General features: G+C 39.3%; 1 protein-coding gene across 1 annotated transcript in view; it reads right to left on the bottom strand.

Annotated features, from left to right (window-relative positions):
* Nucleotides 1-20,113, bottom strand: part of Bves (blood vessel epicardial substance) — a 29,474-nt gene extending 9,361 nt beyond the window's left edge. The window contains exons 1-6 of the mRNA XM_042679611.1: nucleotides 19,881-20,113; nucleotides 17,932-18,056; nucleotides 13,473-13,660; nucleotides 11,909-12,017; nucleotides 4,711-4,878; nucleotides 2,997-3,138 (exon numbers count right to left, since the gene is read on the bottom strand). Coding sequence (XP_042535545.1) covers nucleotides 2,997-3,138; nucleotides 4,711-4,878; nucleotides 11,909-12,017; nucleotides 13,473-13,660; nucleotides 17,932-18,056; nucleotides 19,881-20,106 — 958 coding nt within the window. The 5' untranslated portion in view covers nucleotides 20,107-20,113. The remainder of the gene's footprint in view (nucleotides 1-2,996; nucleotides 3,139-4,710; nucleotides 4,879-11,908; nucleotides 12,018-13,472; nucleotides 13,661-17,931; nucleotides 18,057-19,880) is intronic.
* Between the last annotated feature and the right edge of the window lie 1,119 nt (nucleotides 20,114-21,232).

Below are 21,232 nucleotides of genomic sequence, written 5' to 3'. Positions count from 1 at the left end.
CAGTTTGGCTTCTATGCCCACTGATATAAATCAAGTCTTTCAAACACGAGTTTTACAATCAAATAAGATCCCTAGATCTGTATCACAGCATCCACTGCTGTGCAACTGAAACAAGGGAATAAGTAGCTCACATTCCCAATTTCCTCATTTCTAAAGTACAATCGTGGTCACTGAGGTGGACTGGGTGACTGTCCACTCACCCACTCTCTCCCTCTCACAAGCAGGAGAATTAAACAATGTTCAAATACTGCACTGGCCCTGGAGAACATGGGAGTGGCATAGACAGTTATTTATTGTTGTTTTGGAGGTACCAGAGCTCAAACTCAGCACATCATGCTTATTAGACAGGCACTCAACCACTTGAACCATTCCTCCAGCCTCTTGTGCATTTGTTATTTTTGAGATAGGTTCTCAACTTATGACTGCAACAACCTGGGCTCTAATCCCCTTACTTACACTCCCACACAGTGCAAGGGATGACAGACACACACCAGGGCTGACTTTGAACCACCATCGGCCAATAGCCACCCTCCCAAGTAGCTAGGATTACAGGCTTGAACCACCACACCCAGTTGTATGAACCTTGAAATGGATGTCTTCCCTATGTTACAACAACAGCAGCCGCACTGACAACTGCTCCTTTGGTTAGGTTGAGGAGTGGGGAATAAAATACAACCATTTCCAATTTCCCATGGGTTCTTCCTATAAAATCCCCACTAGGTCCATAACACATTCTTACGCCTAGATATGGCTTTGAAAGTTTACATCTAAAGGGGATAAAAATATGCCATTATGACATACTGACTATTCTAAGTTAAAGGCACTTCCAAAAACAGCAGGTGCAAGAAGATTACTCTGACCTGTTTCTTGCAGACAGAAGATGAAATTCCCAGGTAAAGACTATTCTGGAATAAAAACAGCATTCTTATCAAGAACAGGAAGTTGAGACAGAAAATTCTGTGCAGACCTTATTTAAATAATTTGTATCTTTAAGTCTTCCTACATAATTTATTTGGTTTTTTTTTTACCAAATCCATTTTCTATCCAACTCTATACGTGTGCTTGATCCTAACTCTTCTTTGAGTCATTTTCTTATGAAAGTTCCCATGCTATGTAAAACATATTAAATGTATATCCTTTTCTCCTGTTTATCTGTCTTATGTCAATTTAATTCTCAGTCCTAGCTGAAAGAAGACCCTAAAAGGGAAAAGGTGATATTTTGATTCCCCTGCAAAACAATTATATGATCTTGTAAATTCTAACCTCTCCTGATAACACCACTTAGAATCATCAATCCATTTATCTGAAGTATACAAAACTGCAAGATTATTTACATAAAATGGATTGTCGAATGAGTGCTTGGAATTTTTAAAAAGTTGCTTCGGGGCTAGGAAGTTGACTCAGTGGTAGAGAACTTGCCTCGCATGCTTGAGGCCCTGGGTTTGATTTCTCAATACCACATAAGCAGAAAAAAGCCAGAAGTGGAGCTGTGGCTCAAGTGGTAGGGCATTAGCCTTGAGCTCAAGTGCTGAGCGACAGTGCCCAGGCCCAGAGTTCAGCCCCAGGCCCAGAGTTCAGCCCCCCACAACCAACAACAAAAAAAAAAAAAGAAGAAGAAGAAGAAGGAATTTAAAAGTTGCTTCGAACTAAGTGCTGATAGCTCATGCCTGTAATCCTAACTTCTCAGGAGGCTGAGATCTAAGGATTGCAGTTCAAAGCCAGCCTTAGTAGAAAAGTCTGTGAGACTCTACCTTCAATTAACAAACAAAATACCAGATTGGAGGCATGGCTCAAGTGATACATCACCAGTTGTGAGAGAGGAAAGGCCAAGTTCAAGTGCCAGCACTAACATGGAAAATAAAGTTGCTTTGATTTAGAATACAATTGGACAGGTGAAAACTTCTTAGTGTATACAATGGAAAATTTTACATTAGTTCAGCATTACATGAATTTGTTCTCACTTCTCATACTCTTAATTTTAGAACTAAATTTTGAAAATAATTTTGTTTCTCTCATTTTACTAATTTTGAACATCTGTGCAATTACTGTTACCTAAAATGACTCCAATCAGTCATAGGAGTCTTGGAATATGTGTATGAATGAGATAGCTCCTAGGGGTGTTGGATGAGCTTCCTCATCAGGAATATACCATTACCCAGTCACTTTGTGACTCTTCAAACTCACATTAAGACAATCAACCAGAAGTAAAACACCTATCAGCTGTTTGCTTACCACTTTTCCTTCCCTTTCCTTTTCCCTTTCCCTTTCCCTTCCTTCCTCCCTCCCTCCCTTCCTTCTTTTGTGTGTGTGTGTGTGTGTGTGTGTGTGTGTGTGTGTGTGTGTGTGTGTGTGTGTGTGTGTGTGTGTGTGTGTGTGTGAGTGAGCGCTGATTCTGGGGCTTAGGCTCAGAGCCTGGGTGTTCAGATGGCCTGCATGTCATCCCTGAACTTTTGTGTTCAATGCTAGCATTCTACTATTTGTCTTAGCTCTACTTCTAGCCTTTTGGTTAGAAGATATATTGGTTTGGAGATAAGAGTCTCACAGACTTTTCCGCCAGCCTGGCTTGGAAACATGATCCTCAAATCTCAACCACCTGATTAGTTAGGATTACAGGCACCTGGATTGCCTATCATTTTTACATATTGCTAGGTCTACACTTTGATTTCAATTAGAATCACAATAACCCTGCCCAAAACACACCAAATTACACGGTCTCTTTTATGTCATTTCAGTGAACCAGTACGTAAGCAAAGTGTATGGCAAAACAAGTGAACAATTTCTGGGATATAAAGAGTTCTAAAGCCGAGTTTTAACTGTTATAAAATCCAGGGGAAAAAGTTAGGAAAAATGTGATTTTTTTAATTACCAAATAGGTTTGAAGCTGGCAAATAGGTATGTGCAAAGTTAGTTTTCTGATCCCTTTGCCTCTTGTCTCTGGCACTGACACCCCAAAGCACACTGGGAGTGTGGAAAAGGGGCACACTGGGGTGACTTACGGAGAGAGGACACGCTGGAGGAACCCCGCAGAAACTGCTGTAGGCCGTCTTCGCCGTCGCTGGAGCTGGCCATACTGTTCCTCATCTCCAGCATGGAGATCTGTGCGCACAGGCTGAGCTGGTGCTCCAACTTCTTAGCTTTCTACAAAGCAAAGCTGGTTGTTTTTTTAATTGTAAAGGTGACGCACAGAGGGGTTGCAGATAAATATGTAGGTCATGAGTACATTTCTTTTTGGACAGTCTCACCCCCTCCCTCATTTTCTCCCAGTTTCAAAACAAAGTTTTAAGATTTATGGGACTTAAATCATATATTCCCTGTAAGTATGATTTCAAGGGAATCATGTATCATGTATTTCTTTGAAACAAGTTAGTGGGAGAGAGGGGGGTGCGGAGAGGGGAGAGGTTCATGCCTGTAATCCTACTTTGAGAGGTTGGTATCTGAAGATCATGGTTTAAAGCCAGCCAGTTCAAAGGCAGTAAAATCTGTGAAACTCTTATTTTCAATTAACCACCAAAAAGCCAAAAGTGAAGCTCTGGCTTCAGTGACAGAGTGGCAGCCTTGAGCAAAAAAACTCACGGACAGTTCTTAGGCTCTGAATTCAGCTCAGAGAGAAAGAGGGAGAGGGACAGGGAGAGGGAGAGGGAGAGGGAGAGGGGGAGGGGGAGGGAGAGGGAGAGGGAGAGGGAGAAAGAAAGAAATGAGGGAAGGGAGGGAGAAGGGAAGGGGGAGAGGGAGTACTTGCTAAACATAAAGTTCCCCATAAATGTAACCCACGATTTTTGTTATTAGCTATTACTACAACCACCTTATTAAAATGTCAATATACTCAGTAATGTTTATTAGTCTGAAATAATGACTATTTTTTTTCATGGGGTCTTCTAGTCTGTTCCATTGATCTTCCATGCAAAATTCTTTTTTTTTATTTTTAAACTATTAAATGACTTTTTTTTTCAGTGCTACATGAAGGATAGGCAAGAGCTCTACCACTGATTTTATATATATATTTATATATATATATATATGTATGTATGTATATATCTGCAGCCCTAACTTGATGAACAGCCTAGACAAGATGACTTAGGAAGCACACATTCATACTCTGTGTTCCTAGAGAACAGTTACCTAACACAGAAACACAGAAACAATGTTTTTGCAAGTTCTCATCTGTAATCACTTTAACTTACTTCTCATCAAATGTGGGACACCGAGATCAAAATGCAAACTATTGAGGATCTAGGCAGCTCTTGAAGTCCACCAAGTTCTACTAGCTATGGGTTCTTGGAAGGGGTCTGGTCAGGAAGACCTGAAGCCTTGGAAGACAAAGCTAACATGGCAGCTTTCTGCTGGTGGGTGTTTGTCAGCCTTTCTTCTGTCTGCACTTCCCAGTGCCCTGCTTCCTCTGCCTACTTCAACCCAACAACCTCCCAATTCCTTTGTCATCCTCTTCTGAAAATACATAGATTCTTAAAGGGGGCAGCTCTTCATCCCCAAAAATGCTGGTCCCTCTCTGCTACTTACAAATAATGGGAAACACGAGAATTACAAAATATATCTTTTCTCAACAAATGATTTGCTGAGGGTTCTCTCCATTTTAACTATCCCCTCTGCATTTAACATATGGCAATTTAGTGAAAATTCAAAGAAACATATTAGGGAAAGAAAAGTACACCTCACTATAGATATTAATTTTTTTTAATTCAGAAAAGTACTTACCTTTTCATTCAAGGTGGGATCATTCAATGAGTAGAGTTTATTTGTAATGTCTTTTCCTATAAGATACCTAAATATTTCATATAGGAAAGGCTCTGATTCCAGAAAGTAAGTTAATCTTTCTCTTGACCAGCATAAGTATCTGCAGTTATCATCTGCAACAATGGTGACCTGTCAGAGAAATAAACATGTGAAGAAGAAAGTGCATCTACATGGGTGAAACAGGACTATAATAATTTGTGGAGAAGGGAAGAGCAGAATAATTTAGTCAATGTTACCAGGACAATGTCAAATTGGTTAAGCGCCAACGTACACAAGCTTCTGTACCTACATATAAAACAATGTTTAAACTGGACTGAAATATGTATATACAAGGGAGTATTCCACTGGTGTAAATGACTAACTTACAGTCTAACAAAATGAATACCAGGAAGCTGAAACATGTTTAGTTAAAAGTAGGGGAGAGGGCAACGGGAGAGATGGCAAATACATGAGTGGACAAATAGAGTCCTAACATTGAATGTACACATGTGAAAATGGAACCAAGTAATGAGGGGACAGGTAGGGTTGTGGGAGATGGGAAGAATGATAGAAGGGTGACATTGATCAAGATGCATTGTATTCATAAGCTGACACAATGGACTGAATCCCCTTTGTACAACTACTCAAAGATAATAATAAAAAATGTAAAACTATCTTTAAAAACAACCCATCCATCGGCAGATTAAACACAAGTAAATTTAGATTTTTGTTGTCTGAAGTCTGGGAACAGAAGGACAGCCACTGTGTTCATTATTACTCTTGCGGTATGCTGGATAGATACTGCAGTTGGACATGCGATTTACGATTACCTATTTCTTTATTCCGGATTAATTGGAGAACAGAGATTCAAGGAAAGATCTGTGAGGCAAATTATAGGTGGAAGACCTGCCAAAGTTACTCCACAAATATACACTGAGAATAAGAAAACTTTCAGGACTTAGGCTTGTTGTATTGAGGGGCCCGTGAACATTCAAAACTAGCTCCAGAGACACTCTTCCTCCTCCCATGATCTCAGAACTGGGAGCTATGTCCTCTCTTTGAGTAGCGTCACACAGGAAAGCAAGAGGGTGCTGTTACAACACTCCAGAGCCCAAGCATTCCTCCAGTAAATATTTTCTCTAGAGCAAGGGCCAGGCCCTCTTAGCAAAGTCCAGAGACCCTTCTTCCCACACTGGCCCTCTTGCCAGCACTCAGTGCTCCTGTTCCTCCTTCCTTACAATACTCATTTCACCATGTTCAAACTCATCTGCTGATACATCGCTATATTCTGATGGCAGGGACTGAGTGTCTTCAGGCCTGGTGCCTGGATTCCAGGCCACAGTGCTGCTTATTGTGTTTATGATATGAAAGAGTTAACAAAAGAACACAGAAGCTGTTGAAGACAAACACTGTCTTATATCCTCAACTCTAAGCCAACACCTGTTCTTGTTGGAGATTAATAAAAAGTTTAGGAAATGGACACAAGGTCTTATCAAGCCTCAGAACAAATATGTCCAAAGGAGCTTTCTCTCCTCTGTTAGTGACAAATATTAAACACATGTCAGATGACAAAGGAGGATTTAAGTCTACCAAGAGAAAAGAAATGACAACTCCAACTTTCTCTTGTTTCATCAATGGGGTTTGTCTACCTTAAAAAGTAATTCAGTATTCCTTCAAAACAGCAGGCTTCTTTATTATATTAAAAGTAGGGATCGCTCAAACTGAACATGTTTGCATGTTGCATCTTTGAGACTCCATAAGACACTGAATTTCACTAATTCTTTCAACATACTTGATGCCAGATACTATTCAAGACACTAGGTTATCATGGTGACCAAGAAAATCAAGATCCATTGTCTGGGTATGGTGGCATATATCTGTAATCCTGGCACTCAGGAGGCTGAGGCAAAAGAATCACAAGTTTGAGGCCAGCCTGGGTTACATAGTAACTACTTGTCTCAAAATAAAGGAAGGGAAAAGAAGAAAAAGAAGAAAATATCCTTACCCCCACAAAGCTTTCATCTAGCAAAAGAGGCTGATAACAAGTACAGAAATATGAGCAAACAAATACACAAGAGATTGGTAGAGCATCTCTAGAGGATGACAGCTGCACATAATGTCATTTATTTTATATGCATCTATTGTTCTTACAAACTTTTTTAAATGTTTGTACTTCTATGGTGGACGTGGATCCTTTAAAAACAAATGGCAAATGAGAAGCACCAAAGATCTTCTTCACAAGCACGTGTTAATTACCAGTAGCCTGAGAGCTCTTGATTGTAAACAGATTTTCCAACCAGGCAAATCCAATGATGCATCCAATATACATCAAGACAAGTGCACGGGAAGTAACCTGGCCAAGGGACCATCTGGTTGGCTGCACAGCCCACTGACAGCCCCTTCTTGAAGAACAGCCACACACTGGCTCCAATGACAAAGACACAGGCTCAATGATGCCAATGTAGTTTGTATCCACTGGCCAACTATGAAATGCCAAACCAGGCTCTGTGCAGAATAAAGCTGACGTGAATCAGCAAAGTACAAATCAGTGTCCATCTGGCTGTGGTAGCTCCATTTTGGTGATGCTTCACATTAGTTATGAAGAACAATTCTCATCCATCAAAATCGACTTTCCCCACCCCCAAGAAGAAAGACCACTGCAGCTACTGGTAGAGGATATTTTCGTCTGTTAACTTGGTTATAAATATAATTTGATATCACAACTTCTGTGATGATGCCAAGGCTCCAAGTGGGTCAGTCCCTACTTGAATATAAACCAGTTCTACATCCTGCCATAAGAAAATTAATCGTGGGCTCCATTCTGGGGGACTGAGGTGCCTAGGGGAACTGCCAGATGAGGATCAAAACAGCAGCTGACAACAGGACGATGCAAAGGAAAGAATTTATTACTTCTCTTTTATTTCATGCATGGTAGAGTATTTCTCACTAGAAGTAAATGGGAATGTCCTAGAAGTGGTCTGTTCAACTGGTGCTTATTGGGTTTTCGTGAACATTAAAATGTAACACCATGAAAACTGGTAGATTAAATTGTTTTCCAGCCTCACTGAAACCTTTACCTAATAGTAAAGTTCTATGTCCTTTATGTCCCAGTTAAATCTTAATACTCATTTGTTTCACTAGAACATGGACATAAGCCTACAAGACATTGTTCTTCCCTTAAAGCCAGTGAAACTAATTTTCATGCTTTGAAACACAAGGGCATGCTACTGTTTATGGAAAAGCAGCCACAGGATGTGGAATACAAGAGAAAAACATGAAATCAGTATGGCTCATTTGATATAAAACAATCATACACAGAAGAAACCAGACAGAAATACTATCTTCTAATGGTAGTCATGATTCTCTAAACAGTTATAAGCAGCAGCTTTGGTAAGTACCAAACAATTGCAAGCACCTATGGAGAATGAACTTCAAGTTCCGGATCTGTATTCTCTGCTCTGTCGCCATGTCTGCTATCATTATAATTACTACCTGAACAACACTCAAGAGATAGCCAAGTCTACTTTCCTCCTTTTGTTAAATCATACAATTCATCGGCATCCTGACCAGAGAATGAATTCGAAGAAATAAAAGTCAAAGGCTATAGCTCCTTTTCAGAATGATCCCTAACCAGCTAGAGTTAAAGAAGGATGATATTAGCAGGTAAAAATGCATATCGGTGACATTATGTCAATGATAATTTTAAGTGTCTTCTACGATGGGCCTAGGGAGTAGGCATTGACTTGGAAGAACAAGATGCTTTTCACTTGAGAAGAGACCCAGTACATAATATTCTTTCTCAGATGCACAACTGTCTTTTATTCCTAAGAACTGCCGGCACAATGAAAGCACTTCCTCCCTTGAGGATTTACACTGACGACACTGACACTGACTGGAGAGGCACAGGCTCAATGATGCCAATGCAGTTTGTATTCACACCAGACTCTGTGCAGAGCAAAGCTGAATGGAATGAACAAAGAACAAACAAATGTCCTGTGTCCAGTTATGTACAGTACCTCAAATTTGGTTATAGTCTTAGAGACTTCACATTAGTTAGCAGGAACAATTCTCAATGACCAAAACTGAGTCCCTAGTCCCTAAGAAGAAAGAGAGCTGAATAGAGACCCGGAAACACAACAAATCAAAGAAAGGTTGGACAAATGGGATTGTATAAGGTTGCAGAGCTTCTGCAGGGCAAATGACATAGCTAGCAAGATCAATAGAAAGCCCACGGACTGGGAGAAGATCTTTACTAGCCATACAACAGACAAGGGTCTCATATCTAAAATATACTTGGAACTCAAAAAATTAAACCACCCAACAACAAATCCTCAAAGAAACAACTGCCCAATAAGTAAGTGGGCGAAAGACTTAAAGAGAAGCTTCTCTGAAGAAGAAAGAAGGATGGCCAATAGACACATGAAGAAATGTTCAACATCCCTAGCCATAAAAGAAATGCAAATCAAAACAACATTGAGATATCACCTCACTCCAGTTAGAACGGCAAAAATCAAGAACTCTAACAACAACAGATGCTGGAGGGGATGTGGACAGAAAGGAACCTTACTTCATTGTTGGTGGGAATGTAAACTTGTTCAACCACTTTGGAAAGCAGTATGGAGGTTCCTCAAAAGACTTCACATAGAGCTCCCCTATGACCCAGCAATCCCACTTTTGGGCATTTACCCTAATGTTCACAAACAAGACCACACTAAAGCTACCAGCACAACTATGTTTATTGCAGCATTATTTACCATAGCTAAGATATGGAACCAACCCAGATGCCCCTCAGTAGATGAATGGATCAAGAAAATGTGGTATATATACACAATGGAATTCTATGCCTCCATCAGAAAGAATGACATTGCCCCATTTGTTAGGAAATGGAAAAACTTGGAAAAAATTATATTAAGTGAAGTAAGCCAGGCCCAAAGAAACGTAGGTCCCATGGTTTCCCTTATTTGTAATATCTAGTATATGTATGAGTCAAGCGGAAAAGGTCAGATAATGTGATGTCAGGAAAATGAACCCTTAGATGTGTATTTTAATGTTTTTTTCTTTCATGCATGTGTTTCTAACACATTTATAAGATTATCTCTTTGTTGCTTTGTATGTCCCTCCTCCACAGTATAACCCCTGCTTTCACTATATTTGATGTCAGTATAACTTGTGGAGGAGATGGGGAAAAACCAGTTGTTTAAGGATACAGGTGGACCTGTTGCAACAATGAGAAGTACAAGTTGTCATGTCCAAAACGAGCTTTACAACGTTGGGGCGGGGGGGGGGGGGGGGCGGGGGAGGGGGGGAGGAGAAGGATTGGGATTAGGGGGGGAGGGGGGAGGCTGGGAAGGGATGTGAAGGATAAACAAAGGAGGAGGCTGCAATGCTTGGTAAGAAATGTACGCATTATCCTGCCCATGTAACTGTAACTCCTCTGTACAGTACGTTCACAAATAAAATTAAATTAAATTAAAAAAAAAAAAAAAGAAGAAAGAGCTGAAGCTACTGGTAGAAGATTTTTTTGATAATTATATATAAAATAAAATTTGAAGTCCTATGGAGAAGGTGGAACCTGTTTGTATGCCTGGTCTCTCAGGCATGACTTCGTTCTGATAACAAAGCTTTTTCCACCCAACCTAGATCCCTGTCTCTTCTGTATATGAGACTGAGCTATAGGAAGCCATGTGCTACTATACACAAATGAACAGACAAAACAGGTAACTCTTGGGCTTGGGAAGAAGCATATATAAGGAGGTCAGAAGATAGGAGGAGAGAAGAAAGAAGTAGCAGTCTCTCACTCTGTAGATGGCAGTGATTAAAGACATTGTTATAATTAGAATGCAATTCTCAGAGCAGAGTTGACCTCTGGAAGAGCAAGGTGACAGTGAAAACCAGAAAAGCTAGCCTTAGCTTTCTCATTCTGTATATTAAACCCAGCCATCATGAGAAGAATATTGCACATAGTCAGTGACCTTTTGTGAGACCTTCTAGTAAATGCATCTAATATTAACAAACTGCATGATTCAGGCCAGGCAACAGATAGGACAGGCCAAAGGCGAAGACTGAAATCATTGTAAATAAGATAAACTACATGCCTCTGAATTTCCCCTCTTATCTTGACTCTGGTATTTCAAGTGCATAGCATCTCATAATGTATAAAATAAGCTGGGTACTGGTGGCTCAGATCTGTAATCCTAGCTATTCAGGAGGCTGAGACCTGAGGGTCGTGGTTCAAAGCCAGCTTGAGGAAAAAAAAGCTCAGGAGAAAGCCAAAGAGAAGCAGTAGTTCAAATGGTAGAATGCTAGAGTTGAGTGAAAAAGTTCAGAGACAGCATCCAAGCTCTCAAGCCTAGGACTGGCATAAAAATAAAAACAAAAAAGGGGGGAGGAAGTCTATAAAATAGGATTTTGCCATGAAGAAACACTGACAAGTCTTTTTTCTTTGGGTAGTAGATTCAGCTTCCATTCCATTTCCACCCTCTCACCCTGTTTATCCAGAGGCCAAGGAAGAAAATTCTTGCCTGTATCATTGGTTACTTTCCCATCAATAACAAGTTCAGTAGGGGGAGAGGAGAAGAGTTACACTTCAGAAAGAATCAACACAAAGTGCCTTGAAATGGAGAAAGTTTTTTTTCTTTTCTTTATTTTTTTAAGCACAGAAAAAATTACACCAAATTCTCTACCTTGAAATAACTTCCACTGGGAATAATTTCATCTTTTTGTTCTTAAACATTTCCAGTCAGTATAAAATGAAAATGATTGGATTTTTCCCACAATGATTAGCAAAATAAATTCTCTAAGGTAAAGCCAGTTTTCTGTTTTTCCCTAACAAATGATGCTTTAGAGACACTGATCATCTACAAGTGACATTGTCCTTTTGTCTCATAATGAAAACATGAGACGTTTTCTATGGAAAAAATTATAGAAATCCAAATAAGCAGAAAGAAAATAACAAAGCAAGCAAATTCATAACCTAGAAATAACAATGTTAACAAGGTCTAAAGTTCCTTTGTACACATATACATACAATTTTTAAATTTTAAAATAGGATTATGCTAGGTATAAAATATGCTAACATCTTTTTCTAATAAATCATGGTCACTTTTCTGTTAATATTCATCAGATTTCAAATAAGATATCAAGTAGTTATTCTCTTCTTAAAAATCATGCCAAAACATACCTGGAATTTTTCACCTTTGTGCATCTGGGTTGATCTAAACTCAGGAGAATCAATAAAGGCACAGGGGTAAATGTTATGCAGAAAATGCCCTCGATAGGAGACCTTCATTCTGATAACAGAAAGCAATGTTTAATAAGCATATATTTCATAAATAACATTCTAATCTTTAAAACCACCATAATCTTACAGGATTTTATTTTGTAGTAGATTAAAAATTCCACAGATGGCAAAGTATGGGTGGCTCATGCTCATAATTACAGAAATATAGATAGGTACAATTGTGGATCCAGGACATCCTGGGGAGAAAAGTTTACAAGACTTCATCTCAGTGGAAGGAAGCTAGATGTGATGGCACACATCTGTCATCTTTGCTATGATGGGAAGAGAAACAGAAAGGTTTGGTCCAGGCACATATGGGCAGGAAGCGAGACAACTACCTCAAAAATAAGCAGTGCAAAATAGGTGTGGTTCTGTGGTAAAGTGCTTGCTTAATCAAGCATTAGGCCCTGAGTTCAAACACCAGTATTGTCAAAACAAAAATTACACAGATAATGAACAGGACATAATTAACAGCACTTCCTAAGGCACAAGTATTTGTAGCCAAACATAACCTGAGTAAAAAGAAATAGCATCTATTATTGAACCAGCACAGAGCTCTCAAACAACTCTAATTGCTCTTACAGCTAGAGTGACATTTCAATTTGTTACACCAGGAGGCTTAAAGCTATACTATTAATAAAATACGTCTTAAGCTTGGCAACTATTTAGGCTGAGGCTGAAGAAACACTTGAGTCTAGAAGTTCAGGACCAACCTAGGCCATACAGTGAGACCCTCATATAACATAGTAAGTATATTCACATTACACGCAGGCTTTCTCTGGAGAATACTAATATTCCTAGAAATGATACTTTTGTGATATTCAAAAAATAAGCAAATCACCTCTGTGGCATGCATAGCTTCTTCATACTTAATACCCAACTCAATCCTACATTATTTTGGACTCATTAACTTCAAATAAAAAGTCAAAAATGACTTGCACAAAGGGGCAATACCCAAGCGCCTCTTCTTCATATGTATATAAAATAATATACATACTGAAACAAACTCTAAAGATATGGAAACAAAGGACTTTTTTCTTAATTTGTTTTTTTTCTTTTTCTGATGACTGTATCCTTTACCTTATATACAGTGTATTCACATGCACATCTGGGGGGCGGGCACAGAATCAGAGGAAAAAGGGTGAAAAAGTACAGCAGTGGAGCACACTGGACATTAATGAAAGTGAACTATGTAACTTGTGAGTGGAGATGGAAGGGCGAGAATGTGAGAGAATGTGGGAATAGATGACACTATGTGAAAAGAAATACACTATTACCTGACCTAAGTAAAGGTAACCCTGCTGTATATCTCCTCCAAAGCAATAAAGTAAGTCAGAAAAAAAGACACTAGGGTTTGAAAAAAAGAGTCAAAATGGTTAAAAATATTAACAACTGAATTACACTCATTTCCTTTTCAGAGGACATTTGGAGAATGAAAGCAAACGAGGAGCTTGGCTTTCCATACCTTCCCTTCAGCAGGATACTCAGACGGTCATCAACTGAGGTCTTATCCTCTGCAGCATATGTCTGGCCCTTTCGCAAGGTCTGGATCATACAAAACTGTCCAGTTAATCTTCGGAACAAATCCGGAGGCACCCTGAGTGGTTCAAACAATCGCCGGTAGATGCCACTGAGTTCTCTTTCAATCTTGACCTGAAATGCAGCAACATGGGAGGCTGTTAGTACACGTACACACACACACACACACACACACACACACACACACACACACACACACACACACACACACACACACACACACACACACACACACACACACACACACACACACACACACACACACTTCTGTGGCCTAAATTTGGTCTTGAGAATATACAAATCTGTGCTACACACTACCAGCCTTCTGAATTTGGGTCAATGGAATCTTACATAGAGAATAAGCAGTGGAATGTTTCTACTTTTGCTAAAAGGGTGCACAAGCTCCTTTTCCTTGGAAAGCACAAGGAAAAACCAGCACTACAGACCATACTTCTTTCTATTGACCATGAGGCCACTGTTGAGGTTTTAGGTCTTGTTACAACCTGCACCTTCTCCCCTAAGAACCTTCTACAAATAACAAATTATACTACTTCTAAATATCATAGCAAGGAAAGGAACTACACAACACAAGAATCAATGTGAAAGTAAATTTACAAAAATGATATATTTCTGTGCAATTATCATTTAATTCACCAATATAGGAAATCCAACATTCACAGCTTTAGGCATTCCTTCACATGTAAGTATTCTCAAGAAAAGTTAAGGAAAGAAAATGGCCTAGGAGTTAATTCAGGTCTTTCCTAAGTTAAAATAAACTGTGAGCCAAGCACTGATGTCTCATGCCTGTAATCCTAGCTGCTCAGAAGACTGAGATCTGAGGATCTCAGTCCAAAAATAGTTTGGAAAGAAAAGTCTGTGAGACCCTTATCTCTAACTAACCATCAAAAAGCTGGAAGTAGAGGTGTGACTCAAGTGGGAGTGTCAGTCTTGAGTGAAAAAGCCAAGGAAGGCACAAAGCCCTGAGCTCAAGTCTCAGTACCAGCACACACACACACACACACACACACACACAAATACATACATACATACATACACACACTCCAAACCCATACTGTATAAGGCTGGTTACTAGAAGAACAGAAAAGCAAACTAGCTTAATCACCTTTATTGCCAGATTTTCCCAGGACCATCTGGACCCAGTACTGTCTCTGGAAGTTACACTAATTGGGAGGCTGGAACACTGTGTTGCACTGTGATGATCTCTGTCCCTGTGAAAACTCTGATAGACATGCTACCAAACCTACAGACCCACATGCCACAAGATCCACTCCCACTGATACCATTCTAACAGCTGCAATAACCCTATTTGTCCTGATGTTTCCTTTGGATGATGATCCAGCATGGATTAATAGTCTGAGACGAAGCAAAAGCCTCAATAACTAAGTGCTTTTCATATTTATGTGTCAATCAAAACAGCAAATTAGGAACTTTGTATTCTGGGGTTCTAGAAGGTTCCAGTAGTCAAGAACTGTTGTCGTCATTATTACAATAATCGAAGTAGTACTTCCCCAATTCCAGAGCTCCAGTAACTGACATTTAAAATTATTTATTCATGAATATGTCCTACTTTCAGCATGTACATTTTCCAAAGTAGTGCAGTAAGGAAAACAAGATCTGAAAAGTCTAGTAACATACATTCACATTCAGTTGCATCCTTCAAGCCTCAGCTCCAGACCCAATTTCATCATGAGGCCCTCTTAATTCTCTTTGGAAGCATGTGTTCATCAAAAGATTTTTCTCAGCTTCTACAAGGTGCCAATCATTCACAGGAATGGAGGCCAAAATAATAATTGTGCTAGATTATTTATTATCATTCCCAATTACTTGCTGCACTCCCACCCCTACACTGACCCTTACCTATACTGTTCTCCACATTTGCGGGCCTGTCATGACCTTGTTTGGCCAAGGAAGTAGGAGCAGAAGTGATTTGTCCCTTCTGAACAGATGTTTTAAGAGACACACTGGAGGTTCCTTGCTCCTCCCTTTATGACAGATTGCTGATTCTTCTCCTGCTAACACTCTTACCACTTGAGCCACAGCCCCACTTCCAACTTTTTATGTGATTAATTGGAGATGAGTGTCACAGACTTTCCTGCCTGGGCTGGTTTCTATCCTCTGATCTCAGTCTGCTGACTAGCTAGGATTACAGGTGTGAGCCATTAGCACCCCATTCTTCTTCTTTTTTGGTACATTTTTTATTGTAAAAATGCTGTACATAGGGGTTACAGTTACATGAGCAAGGTAATGAGTACCTTTCCTATTGAGCATTGTTACCTTTGTTTTCCCCCTACCATCCCTTCCCTCCCACTTCCACAACTACTCCCCCTACCCCCTTCCCCTCTCCCCCCTCCCGAAGTTGTAAAGTTAGTTTTCAACATAGTGTTTTGTACATCTCATTGTTACAATGGGTCAGCGTATATCCTTATTTAAGCATTTTGTTTTTTCCCTTCCCCTTCCCGAATTAGAGGAGTGTATATACAAATACAGTGAAATAGGGGTTATACCGTGGGGGAGAAACATACAAAGAAACAAACAAAAAAAACACATGGTACATTATAAATATGTTAGAAACGATAGCAAGAAAGAAAAAAAGATATTTGTGTCCCTTTCTTTGGGTTCATTTCGCTTAACATCATCTTATCTGGTCATATGTACATAGCTTTTGACCTTTTCTGCTTGTCCCAGACGTATGCTAGTTATTGCAAATAAGGGAAACCATGGGACCTATGTTTCTTTGGGCCTGGCTTACTTCATTTAGTATAACTTTTTCCAAGTCTTTCCATTTCCTAACAAATGAGGCAATGTCATTCTTTCTGATGGAGGCATAGAATTCCAGTGTATATACATGTACAACATTTTCTTGATCCATTCATCTACTAAGGGGCATCTGGGTTCGTTTTATATCTTAGCTATAGTAAATAATGCTGTGAAAAACATGCTTGTGCTGGTAGATTTGGTATGACCTTGTTTGTGATCATTTGGATAAATGCCCAAAAGTGGGATTGCTGGGTCACAGGGAACTCTATGTGGAGAAATCTGCATACAGCTTTCCAAAGTAGTTGACAAGTTTACACTCCCACCAACAATGCAGTAGAGTTCCATTCTGGCCACATCCCCTCCAGCATCTGTTGTTATTAGAGTTCTTGATTATAGCCATTCTAACTAGGGTCACCCCCCATCTTCCTCCCCGCTTCCTCCTCTTCCCCCTCCTTCTCCTCTTCCTCCTCCCCTCCTTCTCCTTTTCTTCTTCTCCTCCTCCTCCTCGTCCTTCTTCTTTTGGAGACAAGTCTCTCATATAGCCCCAGCCTCACTTCCCCTTTACTATGTAGTCCAGGCTGGCCTCAAATTGGAGATCCTCCTGCCTTAGTTTCTTAAGTTCTGGGATTATAAATATGTGCTGCCATATTCAGACCTATTCTACTTTTTTTTTTGGGGGGGGTCTGGTCATGGGGCCTGAACTCTGGGCCTGGGCACTGTCCCTCAGCTCTTCAGCTCAAGGCTAGTGCTCTACCACTTGAGCCACAGCGCCATTTCCGGCTTTTTTTCTTTTTGCTTATGTGGTGCTGAGGAATTGAACCCAGGGCCTCAGGCATGCAAGGCAAGCGCTCTACCACTGTGCCACCTTCCCAGCCCACCTATTCTACTTTTGTTCTTGGTATGAACAGCAAAATATATAACAAGATAGATCAGATCTGAAAATAAAAAGTTAGATAGTGGTGTTTTTGGTAACTACTATCATAAGTGGTGATTTCCTGAGGTATATATTTTGGGCTAAAGGAAAATACATAAGAAAAAGTACATTCAGAAGGGGCTGGGAAGTTGGCTCAGTGGTAGAGTGATTGCCTCACATGCATGAAGTCCTGGGTTCGATTCCTCAGCACCGCATAAGTAGAAAAAAGCTGGAAGTGGCACTGTGGCTCAGGTGGTAGAGCCCTAGTCTTGAGCTGAAGAGCTATGGGATAGGTCCCAGGCCCAGAGTTCAGCCCTCACAAACCGCCCCCCCCCAAATACATTAAGAAAACAGCATTAACTACTGAAAATCAACAGAAGCTGCCTATGAGTTAGTAATTTTATAACTAGGCAGAGATAGTCCTAAGTGACACTTGAAGACTGACAAAGAAATAATCAAATAATATAACTTCAAAAAAGAATATTATTCCTAATTTTTATGTTCTTATGATTTCAACTGTTCAAACATCATCTGAAGAACAAATTTCAGACCTGCATACATAGAAGGTCTAATCTCCAGAGAAGTTACATTTATGTACTAAAGATGCCAGATGATCATTCTAAGTTGGAACAAAGTAGTTTAAAAAGCTTTTATATTTAAAATCATTTCCTTATTAAATAATTTTAGTAATTACCGGTCTTCTCTTGTACAAAAGATAAGAAAGATGCAAAATGTTGATCCCCAGGAACACGGAGTTCCAGATCACTATATCCAAGGCACATCGGTAGAGTGTGGCCCAGACGATGTAAAGGGTACATCCTGGTCAAAAACAAAGTTAACACGTTACATAGTTCAAACACCTTTAAATTTACCTTCTGTTTATAAATCTAGCATTTTAGGAATATCTAAGCTGAATAGCTCTTAGGTTTCCATTTTGTAGCTCATGCCTTATAATCCTAGCTACTTAGGAGACTCAGATCTGATTATCACAGTTCAGAGCTAATCCTGGCAGGAAAATCTGTGAGACCCTTATATCAAAATAACAAAAAACGGAAGCAAAAACAAAACAAAAAGAATGGAATTAGAGGTATGGCTCAAGTGGCAGAGTGCCAGCCATAAACAAAAAAGCCAAGCAAATTCAATCCCCCATATTGACACAGCTGAAATAAGTCATTAATAAAAGTAAACTTAGCCTCCTGAATTTTCCATTCATGTACTGGATTTTTTTTTTTTACACAAATTCTCTTATGTGAGGTATCCTGTTTCTGTTGGTTAATTTTATGTTATGAAAGTAACTAGATACTTTTAAAGTGAAATTATCACTGATGCAAATATATTGGCACGCATGTACACATAAGGTAATCAGTTACATTTTTTTTCACTTATCTGGACGATTTGGGAGCCTTTGAGTAAGCTCAGATTTTACTTGTCTAGGCCTTACTTTCTTCATTCATAGGCTAAAGTACTGGACTAGAGAATCTCTGTGGTCCATTCCACATACCAAACTCCCATCTTAAAATTCACAATTGGAATTTGCTTTGTGATAAGATATTCTACATTCCCACATTGTTAGAGGTCATGCAGCTCCAGGAGCCCCACAAGCTGCTTTTCATCTGCCCTTGAAGCCGCTTCTTGTCATTCATATATCTTTAGGCACAAAGAGCTGCTCTTCACTTACCCCCGTGCGCTGAATTGCCTTCCCCTCTGCGCCCTTTACCAGGACCACAGGCTCACCCATGGAGAGCCCTGCTCTAAAAGCCAGATGCACTGTCACTGCCCAGTGGGACCTTGCTCCTACCTTCCTGCTCAGCTTACTGCTTCTCCATCACCCTGGGCGCGGCGTGCACCTCCTGCTCCACAACATCCACACCCCATGCTAGCACTGCCCATCTGTTTTGACAAAATGAAGACTACCTTTCTCAATCTTTGACACGTTATAGGTGTCAAAAATGCATTTGGATAAATGGATAATCAGAATAATCGAATACAGGGAATAATCTGTCAAGTACCGCAAGCTAAAATAAATGTAATTGTTTTATTATTTTGATATGAATCAAATTAACTTGCCTGGTCAAGGTTACTAGGGACAAATATATACATACTTGTGTATGTATGTATATATTTGCTCCCAGTGCTGCTTCTCAGGCCACATCGTATCTTCTCAAATAATAATGGTTGAGACTGTATAGGGCTTACTGTGCCAGGCAGATTCTAAAACCTATATCCCTATTTATACCTATTTATTTATCTATCTACTCAGTAAGCTGGTTTTGTTTGACCTATGATAAAACTGTGGTGGCAGAAAAGTGAGAACATTTACCCAAGTTACATTGTTAGTAAGTAACAGAACCAGGACTAGAGTCACTAATCTGATTCCAGAATTCACACTCTTATACACAAGTGGATTTTCTGATATCTAGAAAATCTATACAATGTATGAAAGCCTACCTAATTTTATCCTAAATAGAAAAGGGAGAGATATGGTTTAGGAAGGCCGCCATTCCAAGTTACTTGACAAACTGCTAATGTTATAGTAAAATCGAACATTTCTGTTACCTATAAACATGACAGGAAGCCCTCCCAATGTAAAGCCCTTCTGTTGCGAATTTTCAAAAAAGTTGTATAAAGCTCCAGATGTCTTACCTATGGTTAACATTCCTCTGAGAAGTATCATATGAAGGTGAAGAGTAGTTGGAATAACCAAACCAACTGCAAAACAAATATTCGCTACATGAAAAACGAGATGATGTATTTCTCTCCAGTTTTCACACGTTGTCTCATTGGAAGGCACAGGGGTGACGCTTTCTAACTCAGACGTAAAACCTATTACAGTTGGTTCTGCCAGCAGGCTAGACTCTGTATAATTCATGTCGAAAGGTCCTGCGAAACCAAACAAAACAAATGGACAATCATAAAAATGGCAATGGTATCTTTTCACTCCTCTGACAAGTATAGTGCCAAAAATTATTTGTACAACTTGAATATCAGAAAGTAGGCTTCTCTGTTGTTCATGAACTAATAGGTTCAAATCCTAGCTCTGTAACATATTAAATATACCCATTTCCTAATCTGTCAAGTGATTATAATACCTCTTTTGCTTTAAGATTTACAGAAATGAAACATACAAAATACTTCACATAATGTACAATTATCTTTCTGATATACATGCATATATCAGATATATATGTGTTCATATATATATTTAGATGTATATATACATATTTATGGGAAGTGAATAAATTAACTAGCCTAAAATACAATCACCAATGTTCACAAATCATAACAATTATGAAGTTATTTATATAGTTTTCCTTTATATTCATGCTGGTGACACTGAAGCATAGGAAAAATAGAAAAATAGAAAAAACAGAGTTGGAAAACTTTAAAAGTAAATACACTCATATTTGCCACTTGAAAGCTTAATATAATTAGGAGGCTCTATTTTTATATCATTGAGTCATGGTGTCATTTGTATATATGTAATACATTGTATATATGTAATATGTAATATATGTGTAATCACATATATTACTATGACTATAAATATATACATATATACAGAAAGATATAATATTTAGTGTCTTTTATTATATAACTTAAATCTGTTTGCATTCCCATAACAATTTTAGTTGGTAGTATCTTACAAATTAAAATATAGTAAACTTTCAGTTTACTTAAATGTGGGAGTTGTGAATACATACTTCAATAGTAAGATCCAAGAAAGAGGATGTGCTAGGGATATGGTGGACACTGGTAATCTCAGCATCAGGAAGGCTGAAGCAGAGATCTAAGTTCAATGGCTTCCTGGCTTACCTAGAAAGAGACTCTGTCTCAAAACACACCAAAAACAGCTGGGAGCCGGCGGTTCACACCTGTAATCCTAGCTACTTGGGAGGCTGAGATCTGAGGATCACTGTTCTAAGCCAGCCCAGGCAGGAAAGTCTGTGAGACTCTTATCTCCAACAAACCACCAGAAAACCAGAAATTGCACTGTG

This window comes from Dipodomys spectabilis, unplaced genomic scaffold (assembly GCF_019054845.1).
Source record: "Dipodomys spectabilis isolate Male_0828 unplaced genomic scaffold, ASM1905484v1 ptg000053l, whole genome shotgun sequence".
Lineage (NCBI taxonomy): Eukaryota > Metazoa > Chordata > Mammalia > Rodentia > Heteromyidae > Dipodomys > Dipodomys spectabilis.
Note: the sequence above shows the minus strand (reverse complement) of the source record. Positions and strands in the feature narration are given on the sequence as shown.